General features: G+C 37.8%; 1 protein-coding gene across 1 annotated transcript; it reads left to right on the plus strand.

Moving 5' to 3' along the window:
- Window positions 1-13764: 13764 nt before the first annotated feature.
- LOC116598266 (putative olfactory receptor 52P1) lies at window positions 13765-14754 on the plus strand. The gene has a single exon (XM_032356824.1). The coding sequence runs from the start codon at window positions 13765-13767 to the stop codon at window positions 14752-14754; it is 990 nt and encodes a 329-aa protein (XP_032212715.1).
- Window positions 14755-23764: the final 9010 nt, after the last annotated feature.

Raw genomic sequence — 23764 nt, forward strand, 5'->3', positions numbered from 1 at the left:
CTTTAAAAACATAAGTTACATGATATTACAATCTTCAAAAGACTTCCTATTATATAAGGAATAAAATAAAAAAATCTTTGTCATGACGTACTAGGCATTCTGAAGTACTTCGATCATGAATACTCACGATACTCACGGTACGCAAAGTGTCCTTTGGCCTCAGCTCACCCATTCAGCTCCAAGCTTCTACCACTCTCTCCTCTGGATCATTTCACTCTTGACAATTTTGCTCTTCTTAAATAAGCATGCTAAGTTTGCTCCTGCCTTAGAATGTTTCCCCTTGCTGTTCCATCTCCCCACATGCCTTCATTTTACTCACTCCCTGCCTTTATGTGTGTCTGTGAAGATATAATTGCTTCATATATACTATGGAGTATTATGCCTCCATCAGAAAGGGTGAATACCCAACTTTTGTAGCAACAGGGACGGGACTCGAAGAGATTATGCTGAGTGAAATAAGTCAAGCAGAGAGAGTCAATTATCATATGGTTTGACTCATTTGTGGAGCATAAAAAATAGCATGGAGGACAAGGGAGATGGATAGGAGAAGGGAGTTGAGGGAAATTGGAAGGGGAGGTGAACCATGAGAGACTATGGACTCTGAAAAACAATCTGAGGGTTTTGAAGGGGTAGGGGGTAGGAGGTTGGGGAACCAGGTGGTGGGTATTAGAGAGGGCACGTATTGCATGGAGCACTGGGTGTGTTGCAAAAACAATGAATACTGTTATGCTGAAAAAAATAAATAAATTAAAAAAAGATATAATTGCTTCTTAAGCTTCTATTTTTAATCGTACTAAACCACATATATCCTGAAACAACCATTTTTCTTTTTCTCCCTGCTATCTTCATACTTTATAATCAAAAGAATGGATCACAGTCCTGGCTACATATTAGAAACATCTGAGGGATTTAAAATTTGCCAATACTTAGAAAGCTTAGGGTTATTTAAGTAACAGTGAGAAATCCAATGTGACCTTGATGTCAAGTGCATGGAATTCCAGAGACATGTCCAAAGTAGACCCATGACTAACAGTTCCTTTTGCCTAAATGCTTTTCCTAAAGCCTAAAATGCTTTTCATATTCCCTTCTTCTTTTCTTGACAAACGCATATCCTCAATTCTCTGCTCTTGCCCATATCTGTGTTCTGTTGTATAGCACTTCAGCTAAATTTCCTTTCTTGAGGCAATTCTTCTCATTTAACTTGCATTTATTAAGTACTCACTGTGAGCCAGGTTAACTTACCAACAGCAGGGACTGACAACAGGGACAGCTTTTTGGAATGCTTTTACCTTAAAAAGCCAAAGGATCCCTAGAAAATTTATTTTGCAATTAAACTATTTTCCTCTTTGAAAAAGATACTAAGTAGTATTATTTTCATTTTTAAATAATGAAGGCATGGTTGTAATTTTTGGTGGAAATCTTGAAGGTGTGGAGAAGATGTTGTCCTTTTTGTATTAATGTGCACTTTACTCTAGGATAATGGCTCTATCCCTCTCAATCTGAATATTTCCTTAAGCAATTCTTAATTATGAATTTACATGCATATCCTCTTAATAGACCTAAAATCTGTATAATATCTCAGTTGTAATACAAAGGATAAAAATAATTTGCAATAGATGTAACAATTGTATATATGTAATACATACATATAGTGATAAGCATATGTATAATACACACAAGTATGTATAATACATATACATAATAAAGATAAATGTCTTTTAATATGCAATATTTAGGCATGACAAGAAACAGAAATCTAGTGAAGTTAGAAGTTAGTCTCTGTAAATTGGACAGTTGTGTGGGGGAGAAAAATAATTTTCCCTTCACCATATTGGGTTCTTGGCTGAGGCATCCCTGAAATAAAAAGATTCACAGGAGAAAAAGAGAAGTTTGATAACATGTTTATCTCCTCTATACATGGGATAGACTGAGGGAGACTGAGGGAGCTGAGTAATTCTCTGAAGTGAACCACCCACTGTCTAAAATAATATAGCCAGTGAAAGACAAAAGAGGTTGTTGGTAGGTTGGGGAGGAGAGAAGCAGTTATGGGAGGTTATTAGGGAAAGCATAGTAAATAAGAGCAAGGTTTTGGGGGTTTGTTTTTGTGTTTTGTTTTGTTTTGTTTTAAGAAAACTCTGCACCCAACATGGGGCTCAAACTCGTGATCTTGATATTGAGTCAGATGATCTACTGACTGAGCCAGCCAGGCTCCCCAAAGAAGGTAAGTTTCTTAATGGAGATTTAAACCATTGTCTTCTCCACTGATAAGAATGTCCAGTGATGTAGAGTCCTCCTCTTCCTGAAACAGAAAGGGAGACCCAAAATGATGGAGATTTCCCTTATAAGTGTAAATGTCTCTTGCAAAAGGGTAACTTCCATCCATTTTTTTAGATCTTTTCTTCTGTATGCTGTTTCTTAAAAATAATCAATATAAAATAATTCCTAGGATAAAGAAGCCTGTTTTGGAGTTCTGTTCCCCTTCAGTTGCAAATACAGATTGATAGAGGTTAGTGGTGGAAGGAAATCAAATACAATATGCTTTATTATTGTCACTAATGACTTTACAGTTCTTGGTAAAGTCCTGAATAAATTAAGGTAGAACCAATTTCCTATTACTTCTCAGAGAAATTTAAATTTTGTGTTTGTGTGGTTGGACTTGGCTCTCTCTGTGCATCTATTTCTGAGAGAAGCACGCCCCCAGGTGGCTTCTATCTCCTTAGCCTGGGCTATACGATGAAAACACTTGGAGTTAGCATGACTTCACATGAATTCAGTCTGAGTACTGAAACCAAGCTAATACAACTTGCCTCATGTACAGAGCCGTCCAGCTGTGCCACTTTAGAATTTGTCTAACTGAAGTAGAACTGAAACAAAATTCATGTTGCTCCAAACTGTACTCATTTCCTACTGCTACCATAAGAAGAAAGCTAGTAGGCTCAAGACAACAAAAATCTGTTGCTTTATAATTACAGTGGTCAGGAGTCCAGAAGGATCTCAGCGGGTGAAATCAAAATGTCATCAGGGCAGCCTTTTGGAGGATCTAGGAGAGAATCTGTTTCCTTGATTTCTCCAGATTTGAGGGCACTCTCATTTCTTTGCTTTTAGTTGTCTTCCTCCATCTTCAAACCCAGCAAGAGTAGGTCCTTCTTCCCTGTAATCTCTCTGGTTCTCTCCCTTTGGCTTTTTTTTCACTTATAAAGTCCCTTTTGTTACATTGAGCCCATTTGGATAATCCAGAATAATCTCCTCATTTTAAGGTCAGCTGTTGATCAACCTTATTTCCACTTATAATTTTAATTGCCCTTTGCTCTGAAACCTAAAATATTCCAAGGATTAGGACTTAGACATTTTTTAAGGGTTTGGGGGCATTATTCTGCTTAAACCATTAAGTTTTGGGTTGCTTTGTTGTACAGCATTATCATAACAAAAGATATCTAAAGCTAATATACTTTGTTTAGTATTTAAATTTTGGCATAGACAATAATCAAGAGATTTTAGAGTTTCTCACTGTGTAGAACTTTATCATCTCTACCTCTGTCCACTAAATGCCAGAAGGGCACAATCCTCATTCTCACTTGAGACTCAATTAATGACGTAAATTTAGCATATATTCTTCTTACACACTTTGTTTCTTTAATAATTATGAATGAGCTATTAAAATATATTGTCTGACTTTATATATGTGTTTAAACATAGAAGGCTTACCATATAACGTTTTCATGCAGCATTTTGCATAATCTAGCTCTATATTTTATCTGTAACACAATAGTCCATCCTTTTAATATAATGCAACTTAAAAAATTTTCATGTGAGTGTTTTTTTTTTTTTTCAGGAAACAGAGTGCTCCTTTTAATGTACATTTCAGTATTATCAATGAGTACAGATGTTGTGCTTTTAGACAATTTCTTTTATTTTAATTTTAATATTTTGTTTAACTGAATCTAGAATTGTATCATTTCAATGTATTATCAATTTACAATTTTTTTTCTTTTTTCTTTTTTTAATTTTCAGCATAACAGTATTCCTTGTTTTTGCACCACACCCAGTGCTCCATGCAATCCGTGCCCTCTCTAATACCCACCACCTGGTGCCCCCAACCTCCCACCACCCCGCCCCTTCAAACCCCTCAAATTGTTTTTCAGAGTCTATAGTCTCTCATGGTTCACCTCCCCTTCCAATTTCCCCCAACTCCCTTCTCCTCTCTAACTCCCCTAGTCCTCCATGTTATTTGTTATGGTCCACAAATAAGAGAAACCATATGATAATTGACTCTCTCTTCTTGACTTATTTCACTCAGCATAATCTCTTCGAGTCCCGTCCATGTTGCTACAAAAGTTGGGTATTCATCCTTTCTGATGGAGGCATAATACTCCATAGTATATATGGACCACATCTTCCTTATCCATTCGTCCATTGAAGGGCATCTTGGTTCTTTCCATAGTTTGGTGACCGTGGCCATTGCTGCTATAAACACTGGGGTACAGATGGCCCTTCTTTTCACGACATCTGTATCTTTGGGGTAAATACCCAGTAGTGCAATTTCAGGGTCATAGGGAAGCTCTATTTTTAATTTCTTGAGGAATCTCCACACTGTTCTCCAAAGTGGCTGCTCAAACTCAACACACAAAAAACAGATAATCATATCAAAAAATGGGCAGAAGATATGAACAGACACTTCTCCAATGAAGACATAGAAATGGCTATCAGACACATGAAAACATGTTCATCATCACTAGCCCTCATGGAGATTCAAATTAAAACCACATTGAGATATCACCTTATACCAGTTAGAATGGCCAAAATTAGCAAGACAGGAAACAACATGTGTTGGAGGGGATGTGGAGAAAGGGGAACCCTCTTCCACTGTTGGTGGGAATGCAAGTTGGTGCAGCCACTTTGGAGAACAGTGTGGAGATTCCTCATGTGAGTGTTTTAACTTTTGCTAACACAGATAAAGAACAACCTTTTACTGTCTCCTTTTACAAGAGGGTTTCTGCAATAGTGTCTTAATCAACATGCTATAATATACCTTTTGTGATAATAAATGAGTTACAGTTGTGCTGAGTTATTTATCTTAGTCCTTATGCCAGCTGGGAGTGGGGTATGGGTGGAAGTGGGGTAGGATTGGGAATGAGAATGGGGTGGGGTGGGGTAGGAATAAGGGGGTTAGGATTGGGGTTGTGGGTAGGAATGGAACACTATCATAGAGGTTGCTCTGCTTCCAATTTTGAGGAGCCTCATTTTTTATACTGTAGTGTTGTAATTTTTCTTTTCTTTGACATTCCATGGTATTACAATGTTGGAAATATCGAACAATATAATATAAACAAAGAAACAGAGTTACTTTACTCAAGTATATGCATACTTTCACCTTTTATACATCCTGTTAAATTTCTCTCCAAAATATTTCTGTCATCTTGCACATTCATCCACAATATTTGAGTGTTCACTTCTCTGTATTCTTACTAGCACTTAGTGTGGTTTATTTTTGTTATTCTGATGCATATGAAAAGGCATCTAATTAGTATTTACAGTTGCATTTTTCTTCTAAAAATTTATTAAACACATGAGCTTTGTTTCTGTGTATATTTCCTGTTTTCTTAAATGGTTATTTGTCTCTTAAAAACTGATTTGGAGTTATTTTTATTTTATGTTTATAAACATATTACCACGTATATTTTTCAATACTTTTCTCCTAACCTATTGAATGTTACTATTCAATATCATGCTAACATAAATTATGAAAAAGTGAACTGTATCAATTGTTTTGTAGGCCCAAGGCAGGTTGTCCCCAAGATGTGCCATTTCAGCATGCAGATTATGCAGATCTGAAAAAAATGAAAGCCTGGAAAACTCAAGAAGAAACTTTGACCACCCCTACAACTGCCTAGAAGAATTTAGGTAGAAGACCTGCTTCAGAGAGAGATATCACCATAATTAAATTTGATTTCTCCTGTTAACCTGTCTCATATCAATTTGATTCTTAGTCCAGCTGTAAAAATCCTGGAAGGCAAAGTAATTTCTTCTTCTCCCTGCCCAGTGTCATTTACGATATGTGCATTTTTGTCTTACTTTTCTTAATTGCCCAGGATCATCAAGATGTAAGCCTGCACTATTTTAAGAAGTTAAACCATTAGAATGTTTTTGTCTATGGATCCTGAAATGATCATGTCATTATGTTTTAAAATACATTTTTTTAATTAAAAAGATTATTTATTTGAGAGAGAGGAAAAACAAACAAACAAGCAAGCAAACAAACATGAGCAGGAAGGGAAGGCAGAGGAGAAGCAGACTCCTCACTGAGCAGGAAGCCCATTGTGGGGTCAAATCCCAGTACTGGAAGTCAAGACCTGAGCTGAAGGCAGAGGCTTAACCAACTGAGCTACCCAGGATTTCCAGTTTAAAATATATAAATACCCAACTCCAACTACTGATGAGTAATCCTATCCTTTCTGATTAATGGCATATATGCCAAATAAATGTGTGGGTCTCTTTCTGGGCTTTTCATTATTTTACAGTTGTTATTTAATAATTCGTTATATCCAATAGATCAAGTCTCTTCACCATGTTATTGCAAACTTGGTTATTAAATTTTTATTTTTTCATGTAAATGTCACTGTTTGACAAGTTCTATAGAATTCCCTTTGGAATTCTAACTAGGCTTACATCTAATTTATGTACCCATTTGAGGAGATTAGACATCTTTAGGGTGTCAAGGCTTTCATCCAAGATCGTGGCATGGTATTCTCTTTAATCACATATAAGTAAAATATAAATATATAGTAACAAATATAAAATTCATTAATAATCTCTTACATTGCTCCATAATTTAAAACATTTTTCCATCTATGTTGATTTTGTTTATGACAATCTTGTTGCACTCTCAATAGGCTACAAATTCTCTATAGATTCTCTTAATTTCTACACAAATATGACTTGCACTTCTTATTCTGTTTATATTTTTAATATTTTATTTATTTATTTGAGAGAGAGAGAGCACAAGCCAGGGAGAGAGGCTGAGGGAGATAGAAAGGGAGAAGCTGACTCCCTGTTGAACAGGAAGCCTGCCGTGGGGCTCAGTCCTGGGACCTGGGATCCTGAGCCAAAGGCAGGTGCTTCACTGACTGAGCCACATACTTTTATTATTAGTTTTCTTTCTGATTGCTTGGCTGTGACCTCCAGGACAGTGTTCAGTATGGAAGAAATAGGGATACTAGTGGATTTCTTAGTAGTTTTTCTTTAGAAGCACTTACAAATGCTTCCAAATTTTCATGATTTATTGTATACTTCTAATTGGTTTGCCATTACCTGACACCACTTGCTTCTCATTATATTTTATTGAAAAGTGTATAGTTGGTTTAAGATTTCATGCCTATTTTCATTAGGTTTTTGTAGTAACATCATCTAATACTTTTTTATATTTGCTATATGTGATCTATGTCTTGTTTCCATTTCTAATATTTATTTTATTTTTCTTTTCCTAACACTCCAAATTCCTGGAAGATATGCATCAATAACACAATGAAATAATAAAACACATTAGTCTCTGTATTAGTCAAGTTTCAATCAGAAAAACGTAACTGAAAACAGAAACAGAAAAACATAGTGAAATTATACATGTAGATATAGATGTAGATACAGATATAGTTCTATTCACGAGAATGGCTTTTACAGTGCTTTTTTGCTGGACCAGGAAGTCTGGAATGAATGAGGCAGATGGTCAGGAAGGAAAGATCACAGTAGGCAAGAGCCGCCCCAGGCATGGACTGAAGTTGTTTTCAACAGTGCAAGTCTCTCTCCTTGGAAGGTCCAAGCCCTCTTTAAGGCTGTCCAAGTGATTAAGAAAGTTCCACTCGGGTTAATTCCCCTAACTTAGAGTCAACTGATTGGGGTTTGTTGGTATATCTATGAAATCCCTTTACAGTAGCACCTATATGAGTGTTTGAATCACCAAGAGGTGCATGTGTGACATACCGTGGCTGCTGCTTCCTTCCTACATTTTTATCCTCGCTAAAGACTACTCCATATGGAACATGCTAGAATGGGAATTCAGGGAAATGTAGCTTAGCCTGCCCAAGCTGACATACCACAATGCTATCATAGCTTCCACAGAACGTACGACCTGGGACTTTCCCCAGAACTTGCCGACTTGTTTGTGGGAAACAAAGAAAGACATTATTTATTTCTTCTTCCTCTTATTTTTATTTTTTCCTTTTACCTATAGGAGTGTGATGAATCGAAAGCTTCCTGGAGGCACTTTAAGCTGTAGACAAAGAAGATGTTTCAGGGAATGTTTCTGTAAGAGGAACACTGCTGCAAGCCTGCACTGCTCTAGGTTTTTAAGGTGACTTATTAAAGATGTTTGTGGTAGTTGCACTGTCTGATAGAACCCATCAGGAGTGCAGACCACATAGCAATTTCAGGAGAAACACCCCATTGAAATTTAAAACAAAAATTTTAATATTCTGTTTCTTAGAGCAATGATTCTTAAAATGGGATCTCCTAGCCAGTTGCATCAGCATTAATTGGAAATCCATCTGCTCCAAATTAATTGAATCAGAAATTCTGGGGGTGTGGACTAGCAACTTATGTTTTAATGAGAGCTACAGGTAATTCTGAATCACACTGAAGTTCAAATATTGCTGGCTTAGAGAGTCTCGGGAGCTAGGATCAATAGTATGCAGCTGACCAGAATTTAGATCTGGTCCAGTTGTGGGGATTGCCCACAGGAAGGATAGGTCCATTTCAATACAGTGTGATTAGCGGAGAAAATGACCAGAGGAGTATTTAAGAAGGTGACAAGAAGACCAAGTCCTGCAGTAAATTGTGAACAGAGACTATAATTTTGCAAAGACAATTTTTGGAAGTCTTCCTGCATAATCTGGGGTCCTAGATCATAGCTGGGGCTGGTTTTCTGGAAGTGGTATTTAAGAAACTTGTTCATGATCTGAAAGAGGTTTCTGATACATGATGGAGTAAAGTATATGAGGGTTGAGGCTATACCAAATAAACTCTCTGTATTTGGAAGTCTTGGCCAAGAGTGAATTAGACCCAGAAAAAACTAGGTTATGGATTTAATGCAAAGAAACTCTCTGACAACACAGTTTACTGAGATAAACACAATGAATATAGATTCTCAGCAAAAAACACTAGGAGATATAGGTTTGGTAATGTTTAATGTATAAGTCTTCTTAATATAATTACCTCATATGGTAAAGAAATGCCTTTGGCAATACACATCTTCTACCCATAAGTGCAATTTCCTATTGAGTTCCATTACCAGCTTGCTACATCTTGCATGGATAATACAAAAAAAAAAAAAAAATGACAAGGCATCTTACAAAGCCAGTTGTTCTGCATCTGCATAACAATCGTCAGTCTAGGGACATATACAGTAATAGTGGAGTCCCATGAAGGAGTAAACATAGCAGACAGGCCAGGGATAATCATTGAGGGTAAGAAGGAAAGCATGTCCCGAGGTCCCTGGGGAATGGCACTGCATTGGTAACAGAGAGGGATTCAGATCAGATACCCACAGTCCCTATAGCCTCAGTGCTTCTAAAATGTTAGGCACCCTTGGATAAATAGTGCCAGCACTAAGATGTAGAGGATTAAAACCAAAACAAAACAAAGAGAAAGTGCTCCAAGAGAGTAGACTGCAAATATTTTTTCCTGCCTCTTTAACAAAAGCCTCTGCCCTCACTTCTACATTCTCATCTGGTCAACCAAAAGACAAAAGTTTAGCTGCTCAATCTCCTAGGGAACATAAAGGCTCCCTGGATGACTCCAGGCATAAATCCAGGGCAACCCACTGAAATCTCTGGGGTTCCTTTAAGATAGGTTTCATCATTATAACAACTTCTCAGCTCAACATTCAGATAGTTGAGGGTGGAAGATTAGCAATGCTCTTTCAGACTTCTGACGATGCTTCCAAACTGCTGTGCCTTCTCATTTCTGCTGTCCTGGAGTCAGGTGAGTTTGGGCTAAGGAAAAAGTCTGAAAAAGATATTTCTTAGCCCTCAAGAGAACTCTGTCTGTGAAATTGGTAGATAGGAAGTTTACTTCACAGCAGGGAGGATATTTAGAGACCAGGAAAGGGGATTCTGCTGAATAACATCCCTGTGTGGTTTGAATTAGAGTTGTAGTTAACAATCTTCCTATAATAGAAGTGTTAGTTTGGCATTAGGCCAAATAGAAAGAGGAATGGAGTAGGGAGATGCCAGCAAAGGAAGAAGCAAGTAATATATTAGCCAGACCAGGGAAATGGGAGGCGTTGTGGAGAAAGTTCAAGACATTTACTATGATATTCCTAAAATCACTAATAAGAAATAATTACCCACTAACCATTTGAGAGAAATGTGTGTACCTAGTGAAATAGACAGACACTGTATCAACACCAAGAAATTGGACAGAGGAATCATTGGGACTTTAATGATTACCTTAAATGTGTTCATGGTCAAGTGTTCTAAAATGATTGCTTTGGGCTTTTTCATGGCCCAGTGTTCTCACTAGGAAGAAGTAGGCATGTTTATCTGTGCTCTTCTGCAGACCAAGTGACAGCTTTTGGTCTGTGGTGCGGTTTCAGACGTGGAAAGTCTTCTCTATCCCCAGTTTTCTCCCCAAATTATGACGTTCAAATTTTTATCTTACTGAGAGCATTGGCTGTAATGTCACAATAAAAACTGGTTTAGAGATTGAGTCAGAGGGACAGGTTCACATTGAAGTGTGAGTAACAATGGTCATACATATTTATCAACATCATGAACTATTTAATACAAGAGATGCTGTGAGACTACAGACTCATTCCTGTGAATTGGATGGGGCGATGATGAACCTGGGTGAGTTATTAAGAGTGCAGAGCCCTGTGAAGGGGTTGGTGTGCATAAAGTTAGAATCCCTTAGAAACCACAAAAACTGCAAATAATGTTCACTTACATCCAGCCATTTAGGAGTCAATCTAATCAAGTGATATGTGGTAACCTGTGTTCAGTCCAGGTTCTACAAGAAAAAAATCCATAAAGCATAGAGTCTGATACCTAACTAACACACAGAAAACAACCTCACTGAAGAATCATTAAGTTAAGCCTTCTGGCTATGCGTGAGTGTATTTGTGAGGCAATTGAAAACTGTAGGGATGTCTGGCAAAAACTAAGTTTGCTGGGTGGTGTGGTGAGCAAGGCTTTGCTGCTTGTGCATCTGACTCCAGCTCCATTATCTATGTTGAGCCATTCAGCTTAGCCAAAATCCACATTAGCTCATCAAGCAAATCTGTGTCATAAAAAACAGTGCTGTGTATGTCCAGGTTAGCCAAAAGCAGCCAGCGGAGCTATTTTCCAATCTCCTAATGATTGCCATGTGAACTCAGGGCACACAGAAAAAATTATAAAGAACATTTCTTTTATCAGCAAGCTTGCTCTGCAACTGAACAGTTCTCATGACATAAATGTTCATGCGAGGACTAGATTTGGATGGCTTAGGAAACAGTGTGAGGATTCTATATTGGATAGGAGATCATTTTTGTCTGAAAATAAAGGCAATGATAATAGTAAATGACATTTATTGATATTTTCTATGGGCCACAAACTATTTCAAGGTACTTTTAAAGTTTTTCATCAACCTTACAAACTATTATTATTATTATTATTATTAAAAAAAGGTCAAAAATTTATAGGATTTTAGAGGAAAATTAATTAGTCCAAGGCAGCACTGACAGTAAGAGGCAAATACAAGGATTTGTTTCCAGTTTCATGGATTCCAATGTCTACACTTTTTTTTTTAACCACCACAACTTTCTGCTTTAAAAACTCCAAGTTCCTGCTTCCAAAATATCCTACCTCTTCAAAGAATATGCCAAGACAAGCATGAGGTCTCAAAGTATTCTTGCCTAATATTAGGTGGTGAAATAACACAAATCACATCAATAATAGTCATATTTTTAGATAAGCTCAAACTTTCACCTTGATATGTTCTTCCTTAGGGAAGATAAGGCCCTTGGTCCAATTGATCAGAAATTTAGATCTTTGCAATCTTGGCCCTTCTAGGCATAAGCTCACAGAACCCTGTGACCAATGAGACTCTTGTATGCACCTGCTCGTAAAACTATGATTATATCCCTTCTGTGGAAGTTATGTGGTTTATTGGCCCAGAGCTGTGATTAGCATAGCATTTGTCACCAACCTCCCCTCCTTCTGTTAGTCTTTATTTCTGAAAACAAATAGTTGATTTTGTTTACTAACAGGTTTGGTTTATCTGGTGGTTTCTTTTTCTTTCTTTCTTTTCCTTTTTCTTTTTTTTTTTTCTCTTAAACCTAGCTAAATGGTAATGAAGGATCTTCTGTGCAGAAGATGAAACTTCCCTGATTTTTTTCTCCAGTAACTATGCTCTTACAGTATCTGGTCCATTAAGGAATAGGAGAGTTTACTTCTGTTCTCTTCTGACATATACACAATAGCAGCAAGAAAGAGTTGTAACAAGGACTCAATTCCCGTGTGATAACTGTTTTCTAACTCCTCAAATATCCTAGAATCAGTGGCTTTTTTGGTATTGATTATTCCAGTACTGGTTATACAGTTTCTAGAATAGGGATCATTAAAGAGGAGGCTCACATTAAATATTTGTGGTTGAATACATAGAACAAATTTCTGGGCAGTAAAGTTCTTATTCCTGTTTTGAAAACTTCTAGGTAAAGTGCTTTCTCATCTTTTATCTTAATGACTAGATTTTTGTTTTTATCTCATTACTATCATGATTTCAAATGTTCTGCATGGTTTCTCCAACTTAAGTACTCTCCACAATAGGCTGTATCCTCTTAGGGAGGGGAGGTATGGGAAATGTGGGAGAAAGAGTAGTAAAAGATTTACTTCAACTGAGGATGAGACATCGCCATCTAGGCATGAGTCAAACTAGTTACAAAATCACTTCTTGTGATTGGTGGAAGAGTGAAATTGAGGATTTGGCTACATTCTTTCTTTGACATCACCAAGAACCAGTCAGAATGTGAATGAAGGGTTAACCCAAGAGTGGACTGTAAGAAGTTGGAAGTTTCTGTTTCAGAAATAGGATGAAGTCCAAAAAGGGTTTACTTGAGCATCTTGGGAGGTGGAAACTAGACGTGTGAAGGTGGATGGATTATCTTACAGAATTGCAAGTGTAGGTTGATCAGGAATATGTGAAAATTTCTCTTGGTTAGTGGAAGGTATAGAAACAGCCATGATAATAATATCGGAAACAATTTCCAAGTACTGGGTCCCAAACCAGAATCCATTCTAGGTTGAAAAACAAGAAAAATATCCACCTCCACCCAGTGAACTGTGTGGGCAGATTGTGTTTTGGACTGACAGTCCCACCATATCTTTTCCTGTACTTCAGAAGAGTATGAGTGACTGAGTGTGTGTGTGTGTATGTGTGTGTGTTATATTCCTGGGAAGAATGGATGAAGTGCATACCTTTCTTTGACAATAGACTTTAGCTAGAAGACAATTTTGATTTCTTAAATGCCTGTTTGAATCTTTTTTTTTCACATTAATGTATTTTATTTAACAAGTATTATGTATAAAGTCCTATTCAAAGGTCTGTACAAATATTAACCAATATAATTCTCTTAACAACTCTAAAGGATTTTATTTTTATTATCCTAATTTACAGTTGATAACATTTGCCTAACACTTATATCTAGTAAGTGTCATTCAAGGCTCATTCACGTCTCTGTCCTGTGTTGTCTCTTCAGGTAGTGTGATACTGTGTGTGGGTTTCTGACCAGAGAAGATGCTGAGAGCCTTTGTCCAGTCCATGGAGTCTCCTAATCATACTAATCTGGACCCTTCTGTTTTCTTCCTCCTGGGCATCCCAGGTCTGGAACAATTTCACTTGTGGCTCTCACTCCCAGTGTGCTGCCTGGGTACAGCCACAATTGTGGGCAACATCACCATCCTGACTGTTGTTGCCACTGAACCAGCATTGCACAAGCCTGTGTACTTGTTCTTATGCATGCTCTCAACAATTGACTTGGCTGCCTCCTTCTCCACAGTTCCCAAGCTCCTGGCCATCCTCTGGTGTGGATCCGGACACATCTCTGCCTCTGCCTGCCTGGCACAGATGTTCTTCATTCATGCCTTCTGCATGATGGAGTCTACTGTGCTGCTCGCCATGGCCTTTGATCGCTATGTGGCCATTTGTCATCCACTTCGCTATGCTACTATCCTCACTGACGCCATCATTGCCCGAATTGGAGTGGTAGCTATGGTGCGGGGCTCCATGCTCATGCTTCCATGTCCCTTCCTCATTGGGCGTTTGAGCTTCTGCCAAAGCCATGTGATCCCCCACACATACTGTGAACACATGGCTGTTGTGAAGCTAGCATGTGGAGACACCAGGCCTAACCGTGTGTATGGGCTGACAGCAGCACTGTTGGTCATTGGGGTTGACTTATTTTGCATTGGTCTTTCCTATGTTTTTATTGCACGAGCTGTCCTTCGTCTTTCATCCCGTGAAGCTCGGTCCAAGGCCCTGGGGACCTGTGGTTCTCATGTCTGTGTCATCCTAATCTCTTATACACCAGCCCTCTTCTCTTTTTTTACCCATCGCTTTGGCCACCATGTTCCACTCCATATTCACATTCTTTTGGCCAATGTTTATCTGCTCTTTCCACCTGCTCTTAATCCTATGGTATATGGAGTTAAGACCAAAGAAATTCGGGAAAGGGTTGTGAGAGTGTTTCAAAGAGGGCAGGGAACTGGGGTCAAGGTATCTGAGTGATCAAGAGGTATAGGAAGGACTTAGTCCAAAAAAGAAGATTTTCAAGATTAAATAATCCTCAGTATTTGAGACTGGAAAGAGGTTTTACTCTTGCACTAAAGTCCTCCACAGTACCTCCTAGACTATTTCCAGGAATAATAAATCACAGAGGAGGTCAAATTAGTTAAGCATCCTTAACTTCCATCCCAGGAAGTATAGGTTAGAGGAGACTCTGCGTAGTCATAAGAACTTCCCTCACTCTCTGACACTCTCCTAATCCAACAGGTATGGGTTTCTAAACTCATACTTCACAATATAGCAGTTGTGTTACCATCTGCAAGGAGCAGGAGATAGGACATAGAGCCACAAGTTAAAGAAAATAGACCTGCCAGGTACTTACATGCTTTTGGATAAAGGTTGTATTTTCTCCATTAGCACTTGAAACCAAAAGAGGAGAAGGACTCACCAATACCCACAATATTAGCAAATGGGAGAGCTAGGGTTTGAAACCTAGAATCCTCTGGTACAAAATAATAAGACATCTACAGATGAGAGTATAGGATAGGTCAGGAATAGCCCTTTATTTCTAAATTTGGAATATTCATCCTATAGATATATTCTTGTCTCTACACTCTAAGGAATGAACTTAATTCCAGATGACCTGGATATTATTCCCTGAAAAGCAATGTCCAAATATTCTTACACATTCTTACAAGGGCCTCCCAGAGGTCATTGACTTCTATCTCTAAACTTACAAAGGACAGTCACTTACACAAACCAATAGATGAGGCCATGCATTCATCCATTTATTTAGAAGGAAAAGAGAGTTACCCCATAATGCCAGGGAAAGGAGACACAAAACCCACTGCTGGAAATTCATAGACCCTTTCTCTCTTGAAGAGTATCAGTCCTGAAGGCTGAACATCGAAGACCAGCTTTTTAGAGCTTTCTTCCCAAGAATATGAATGTTTTGATTGTGATACTTCACAGAGGTGGGGATAAATAATTTTGAAATATTACAATTCAATAAAATATGCTGAATATTGTCTGTTTTTCAAAGGAAAGAAAATCAATATGGTGTTCTCTAGGAGGATTGTCACTGTGGGTGGTACTGATTTAATTAATTTTTCATTCTAATCCTCGAATTGAGATATTCGTAAAAGATTTTTAAGAATTTAGGCAATTCTAAATACTGTAGTTTATCAGCTGACTTTCAGTTTTATACTTCAAAATTATAATCTTGCCAGCATACAAACCCTACACCCCAACTCTGGGAAGCTTCTGTACTTCTGTGTTTTGAGTTCCTATACTCAGTGTGGAGCAGTTCTGAAGAAAAAATATAGACATGCAGACTCCAAACACTGTTTGCTCACAGTTTTGGATATTAAGTAGGAACCTGTTGCTACATAGCTATACTTTTACCTGTTGCATGGTTTGAAATAGTTAATGTTTATCATTTTCAATTTTTTTAAATTAATTAATTTATTTTCAGCATAACAGTATTCATTATTTTTTCACCACACCCAGTGCTCCATGCAATCCATGCCCTCTATAAAATCCACCACCTGGTACCCCAACCTCCCACCCCCCCGCCACTTCAAACCCCTGATTGTTTTCATTTTCAATTTTCTTATATACCCCTGCCCCTCATGGTTGCCAGAGTCCATTCATTTCTATTCTGTAAAGAAAAATGACACTATGAGAAGTATACACCTCAAAGTCTAATCCTCATGTTAACTTTTGACATATATAGGCATTGTTTCCTCCTTTATTACTGTACATATTTATTATTAATTTTTTTTTCTGATCAAGCAAGCTTCATAAAATATACTCTAGGTAGCTCAGACCATCACTCACTTCTTCTAGTTCCTATTTCCACAAGTGTTCAAATTTATATGCACATGGATCCAACAACAAAATTTCTTTTGACCTTTTTTATGCAAGTTTCTGAAAAATACTTTTGGAACTAATTACTTCTGTTTCCTTGACTCCAATCCCTTCCTACATTATAATCTGATTTCACCATAAGTTAAAGTTTCCAGTGAAACATTGGCCACCAAAGCCACAGGTAATCTTTTCTAACCAGACTTCCTTACAACACATTGTATTATTGACCATACATCCTTCTCCAGAATCTCTCCTCTGTGACATCTGTCATACCACCCAATCCTAGCTTTTCTTCCATGTCAATAATATTTTCCTCCTTGTTCTCAAAGAAATTATATTAGGTTAAAAAGGAAGCTTTAGTGAGGTCCATAAGGAAGAAATAATTTAAAAAATTCAAGAATGAGGGCAATGAGGCTAGAAATTAAAAAAGTAAAAGTCAGTATCTTTAGCTAGTCAGCACCTATAAATTCAAATGTCATTGACATATCCATTTCTTCAATAAAATAAGTGTAAAAGTCCTGAACATAAAGTTGTCCTTGGCATGACAGAATGAAAACCCTATGTGATTTAAATAAATAATAATAGAGTGTCATAGATGATTTATGAGCAACTATATTTATTGTAGTATTTTTATTAAATAAAAAAAGCTCTGGATATCAAATGATAGAAAAAATATTTAACTAAATTCTGTACAGCTATTTAAAAATATTTTAGAGTCTTAAAAACCTTCTTTTGGAAAAACATTTAATATGCTAGTATCCATTCTTTTTTTTTTTTTTTAGAAGTTACTTGAAGATTTTTAAAAAATATATTCAATGCATAGTTTTTTGTTTTTTTTTTAATTAAATTTATTTATTTTCAACATAACAGTATTCATTATTTTTTCACCACACCCAGTGCTCCATGCAATCAGTGCCTTCTATAATACCCACCATCTGGTACCCTAATTTCCCATCCCCCCGCCACTTCAAACCACTCAGATTGTTTTTCAGAGTCCATAGTCTCTCAAGATTCACCTCCCCTTCCAATTTCCCCCAACTCCCTTCTCCTCTCTAACTCCCCATGTCCTCCATGCTATTTGTTATGCTCCACAAATAAGTGAAACCATATGATAATTGACTCTCTCTGCTTGACTTATTTCACTCAGCATATTCTCTTCCAGTCCCATCCATGTTGCTACAAAAGTTGGGTATTCGTCCTTTCTGATGGAGGCATAATACTCCATAGTGAATATGGACCACATTTTCCTTATCCATTCGTCCGTTGAAGGGCATCTTGGTTCTTTCCATAGTTTAGCGACCGTGGCCATTGCTGCTATAAACTTTGGGGTATAGATGGCCCTTCTTTTCACGACATCTGTATTTTTGGGGTAAATACCCAGGAGTGCAATAGCAGGGTCATAGGGAAGTTCTATTTTTAATTTCTTGAGGAATCTCCACACTGTTCTCCAAAGAGGCTGCACCAACCTGCATTCCCACCAACAGTGTAAGAGGGTTCCCCTTTCTCCACATCCCCTCCAACACATGTTGTTTCCTGTCTTGTTAATTTTGGCCATTCTAACTGGTGTAAGGTGATATCTCAATGTGGTTTTAATGTGAATCTCCCTGAGGGCTAGTGATGATGAACATGTTTTCATGTGTCTGATAGCCATTTGTATGTCTTCATTGGAGAAGTGTCTGTTCATATCTTCTGCCCATTTTTTGATATGTTTGCCTGTTTCGTGTGTGTTGAGTTTGAGGAGTTCATTATAGATTCTGGATATCAACCTTTTGTCTGTACTGTCATTTGCAAATATCTTCTCCCATTCTGTAGGTTGCCTCTTTGTTTTTTTTAACTGTTTCCTTTGCTGTGCAGAAGCTTTTGATTTTGATGAAGTCCCAAAAGTTTATTTTTGCTTTTGTTTCCTTTGCCTTTGGAGACATATCTTGAAAGAAGTTACTGTGGCTGATATCGAAGAGATTACTGCCTATGTTCTCCTCTAGGATTCTGGTGGATTCCTGTCTCACGTTGAGGTCTTTTATCCATTTTGAGTTTATCTTTGTGTACGGTGTAAGAGAATGGTCGAGTTTCATTCTTCTACATATAGCTGTCCAGTTTTCCCAGCACCATTTATTGAAGAGACTGTCTTTTTTCCACTGTATATTTTTTCCTGTTTTGTCGAAGATTATTTGACCATAGAGTTGGGGGTCCATACCTGGGCTGTCTACTCTGTTCCACTGGTCTATGTGTCTGTTTTCATGTCAGTACCATGCTGTCTTGGTGATCACAGCTTTGTAGTAAAGCTTGAAATCAGGTAACGTGATGCCCCCAGTTTTATTTTTGTTTTTCAACATTTCCTTAGCGATTCGGGGTCTCTTCTGGATTCCATACAAATTTCTGGATTATTTGCCCCAGCTCTTTGAAGAATACTGGTGGAATTTTGATCAGAATGGCATTAAAAGTATAGATTGCTCTAGGCAGTATAGACATTTTAACAACGCTTATTCTTCCAAACCAAGAGCATGGAATGGTCTTCCATCTTTTTGTGTCTTCTTCAATTTCCTTCATGGGTGTTCTGTAGTTCCTCAAGTACAGATACTTTTACCTCTTTGGTTAGGTTTATTCCCAGGTATCTTCTGGTTCTTGGTGCTATAGTAAATGGAATCGATTCTCTAATTTCCCTTTCTGTATTTTCATTGTTAGTGTATAAGAAAGCCACTGATTTCTGCACATTGACTTTGTATCCTGCCACGTTGCTGAATTGCTGTATGAGTTCTAGTAGTTTGGGGGTGGAGTCTTTTGGGTTTTCCATTTAAAAAATAATGTCATCTGCGAAGAGAGAGAGTTTGACTTCTTCATTGCCAATTTGGATGCCTTTTATTTCTCTTTGTTGTCTGATTGCTGTTGGTAGGACTTCTAATACTATGTTGAATAAGATTGGTGAATGTAGGCATACTTGTCTTGTTCCTGATCTCAATGGGAAGGCTGCAAGCTTTTTCCCATTGAAGATGATATTTGCTGTGGGTCTTTCATAGATAGATTTGATGAAGTTCAGGAATGTTCCCTCTATCCCTATACTTTGAAGCATTTTAATAAGGAATGGATGCTGGATTTTGTCAAATGCTTTTTCCGCATCAATTGAGAGGACCATGTGGTTCTTCTCTCTTCTCATATTAATTTGTCCTATCACATTGATTGATTTGCGAATGTTGAACCATCCTTGTAGCCCAGGGATGAATCCCACCTGGTCATGGTGGATAATCTTTTTAATGTGCTATTGGATCCTGTTTGCTAGGATCTTGTTGAGAATCTTAGCATCCATTTTCATCAGTGATATTGGTCTGAAATTCTCCTTTTTGGTAGAGTCTTTGCCTGATTTGGGGATCAGGGTAATGCTGGCTTCATAGAAAGAGTCTGGAAGTTTTCCTTCTGCTTCAATTTTTTGAAACAGCTTCAGGAGAATAGGTGTTATTTCTTCTTTGAAAGTTTAGTAGAATTCCCCAGGGAATCCATCAGGTCCTGGGCTCTTGTTTTTTGGGAGGTTTTTGATCACTGCTTCAATCTCGTTACTAGATATCGGTCTATTCACGTTGATTTCGTCCTGGTTCAATTTTGGGAGTTTATAGTTTTCCAGGAATGCATCCATTTCATCAAGGTTGCTAAGCTTATTGGCATATAACTGTTGATAATAACTTCTTTTTTTTTTTTTTAAAGATTTCATTTATTATTTATTGGACAGACAGAGATCACAAGTAGGCAGAGAGGCAAGCAGAGAGAGAGGAGGAAGCAGGCTCCCTGCTGAGCAGAGAGCCCAATGCGGGGCTGGATCCCAGGACCCTGGGATCATGACCTGAGCCAAAGGCAGAGGCTTTAACCCACTGAGCCACCCAGGCGCCCCTGATAATAACTTCTGATGATTGTTTCTACTTCCTTGCTGTTAGTTGTGATCTCTCCCTTTTCATTCATAATTTTATGAATTTGGGCTTTCTCTCTTTTCTTTTGGATTAGTGTGGCCAGTGGCTTATCAATCTTATTGTTTCTTTCAAAAAACCAACTTCTCGTTTCATTGATACGTTCTACTGTATCTTTGGTTTCTACCTTAGTGATCTCAGCTCTAATCTTGATGATTTCCCTTATGTGTGGAGTTGGTTTGATTTTTTGTTGATTCTCCAGTTCTTTAAGGTGTAGAGACAGCTGGTGTGTTCTGGATTTTTCAATTTTTTTGAGGGAGGCTTGCATGGCTATGTATTTCCCCCTTAGGACCACCTTTGCTGTATCCCATAGGTTTTGGACCGAAGTGTTTCATTCTCATTGGTTTCTATGAATTGTTTCAGTTCTTAATTGATCTCCTGGTTGATCCAAGCATTCTTAAGCAAGGTGGCCTTTAGCTTCCAGGTGTTGGAGTTCCTTCTGAACTTCTCCTTGTGATTGAGCTCCAGTTTCAAAGCATTGTGATCTGAGAATGTGCAGGGAGTAATTTCAGTCTTTTGGTATCGGTTGAGTCCTGATTTGTGACCCAGTATGTGTTCTATTCTGGAGAAGGTTCCATGTGCACTTAAGAAGAATGAGTATTCTGTTGTTTCAGGGTGGAATGTTCTGTATATATCTATGCGGTCCATCTGGTCCAATGTGTCATTCAATGCTCTTGTTTCTTTATTGATTTTCTGCTTTGATGATCTGTCTATTTCTGAGAGAGGCGTGTTAAGATCTCCTACGATTAGTGTATTCATATCAATATGACTCTTTATCTTGATTAACAGTTTTTTTTTTTTTATGTAATTGGCTGCTCCCATATTGGGGGCATAGATATAGCCCCAATTGTTAGATCATCCTAGATATCCAATTGTTAGATCATCTTGGTGGATAGTCCCTTTAAGGATTATGTAGTGTCCTTCTGTATCTCTGACTACAGTCTTTACTTTAAAATCTAATTTATCTGATATGAGAATTGCTACCCCAGCCTTCTTTTGAGGCCCATTGGCATAAAAAGTACTTCTCCATCCCTTCACTTTCAGTCTGGGTGTATCTTTAGGTTCGAAATGGGTCTCTTGTAGACAACATATGGATGGGTCCTGTCGTTTTATCCAATCTGCAACCCTATGCCATTTTATGGGCACATTTAGGCCATTCACATTGAGAGTGATTATTGATGATACGTTTTTCTTGACATCGAGCTACCTTTGAAGTCTTTCTTTCTGCAGATTGTCTCTATATTTCTGTTCAATGCTATTCTTAGGATTTTTCCTCTTTTATAGAACCCCCCTTAATATTTCCTGCAGTGTCGGCTTGGTGCTTGCATAGTCTTTTAAGCCTTGCCAGTCTTGAAAACTCTTTATCTCTCCATCTATTTTGAATGTCAGTCTTGCTGGTTAAAGTATTCTTGGCTGCATGTTCTTCTCACTTAGTGCCCTGAATATATCTTGCCAGCCTTTTCTGGCTTGCCAGGTCTCTGTAGACAGGTCTGATGTTATTCTGATGGGCTTTCCTCTGTAAGTAAGGAGCCTCTTTGCCTTAGCGGCTTTCAAGAGATTATACCTACAATTATAATTCCTCAATTTGACTATCAGGTGTCGTGATTTTTTTTGGAATGTATAATCTTGGGTGGAGACCGTTCAGCCTCTAGTACATGAACGCTGGTTCCATTTGTGAGATTGGGAAAATTTTAATGAAGAACTTGTTCCACTATATTTTCTAGACTTCTTTCTTTCTCCTCCCCTTCAGGGATTCCAATAATACTGACGTTGGAATGCTTCATGCCATCATTTATTTCCCTGATTCTGTTTTTGTGGTTTCCAAGCTGTTTGTTCCAGGCTTCCTCCTGATCCCTTCTCTCTATCTGTTTGTCCTCTAGATCACTAATTCTATCTTCTTTCTCAGTTACCCTAGCTTTGAGAGAGTTTAGATTAGATTTGAACTCATTGAGAGCATTGTGAACCTCCTCCCTGGTAGCTTTAAGCTCCACCCTAACATTGTGAAAATTCTGTCTGGTGGCTCTCAGCTTGGCCCTAATCAATTCTGTTTGGTCATCCATGGCTTTCTCCAACCTATCTATTGCCTGTATAATTGTTAGCCTGAATTCTCTTTCCGACATATTGTCTATGTTGATATCTGTTAGCTCTGTTGCAGAAGGTCCATCCTCTGTATTTTTCTTCTGTTGGGCATTCCTCCTCCTAGTCATTTTGGTGGGAGATAACTGAACAGATGTAGCTGGATGTATTAACCATGGTGCAGTCAAGGTGCACCCTGGAATACTTCTGAGCAATCAGGATTCCCCACCCAAACGAGAGACAAAAGAAAAGAAAAAGAAAAAAAAAAGAGAGAGAGAGAGACAGGAAAGAAAGGGAAGATGAAAGAGAAGGTTCAGCCCAAATGGGCCCCAAGGTAAGATTTATGAAGTAGACAAACAAAAACAGACAAACAAAAAGACTGATAAAAGTATATGACAAGAGAAAAAATATATATATGCAAATAAAGGAAGAACCTTGTCAAAAAGAACCCCAAGTGTAAGATTTATATACTCTCAGGACAAACACAAAAACACAGAATCACTTGTGGAAGAAAAAGATGGGAGAGTGGTTATAAATTCTTAGTGTGGGCGAGGAAGGTTGTTTTGATTCTTCCTGGATGTATCTTGATATCTTTGTTAAAGGACTCAACTTTCCTAAGATAAAGGGAGATTAAAAATTAGTTTACCTATAGGGGTAGTATTGATTGGGGAAAGGGGATTACTTTGATGTTTAACTCTATATGAATATTAGAAGATAAAAATAAAAAGGAATAAACTAGACTAAACTAAACTAAAATTTAAAAAAAAAGAAGGGATTCAAAAAATAGAAATGGAAAAGAAAAACATAGGCGTATGTATCAAAAAGTTCAGGTTAGAAGGTTATTATGGAATTTGATGTACTGGACAGCTCGCTGTGATGGTTATTAGGTTAAAAATAATGGGAATGAATGAAAAATAAAAGTTTTCCTATGAAGTAGTGGTTGTTCTCTTGTAGTCCTTTTTTCTCTCTCTCTTTTTTTTTTTCTTTCTTGGTTTGTTTTCTGGGGGAGGGGCCTGCCACATGGGTTTTCAGTCAATGATGTTCCCTGACTTAAGTCCTCCTGCCCCCCTCAAGGGGGTGGGCTCTGAGGAAACTGTTTTTTTTTTTTTCAGGCTTTT

Source organism: Mustela erminea, chromosome 9, assembly GCF_009829155.1.
Source record: "Mustela erminea isolate mMusErm1 chromosome 9, mMusErm1.Pri, whole genome shotgun sequence".
Taxonomy (NCBI): Eukaryota; Metazoa; Chordata; class Mammalia; order Carnivora; family Mustelidae; genus Mustela; species Mustela erminea.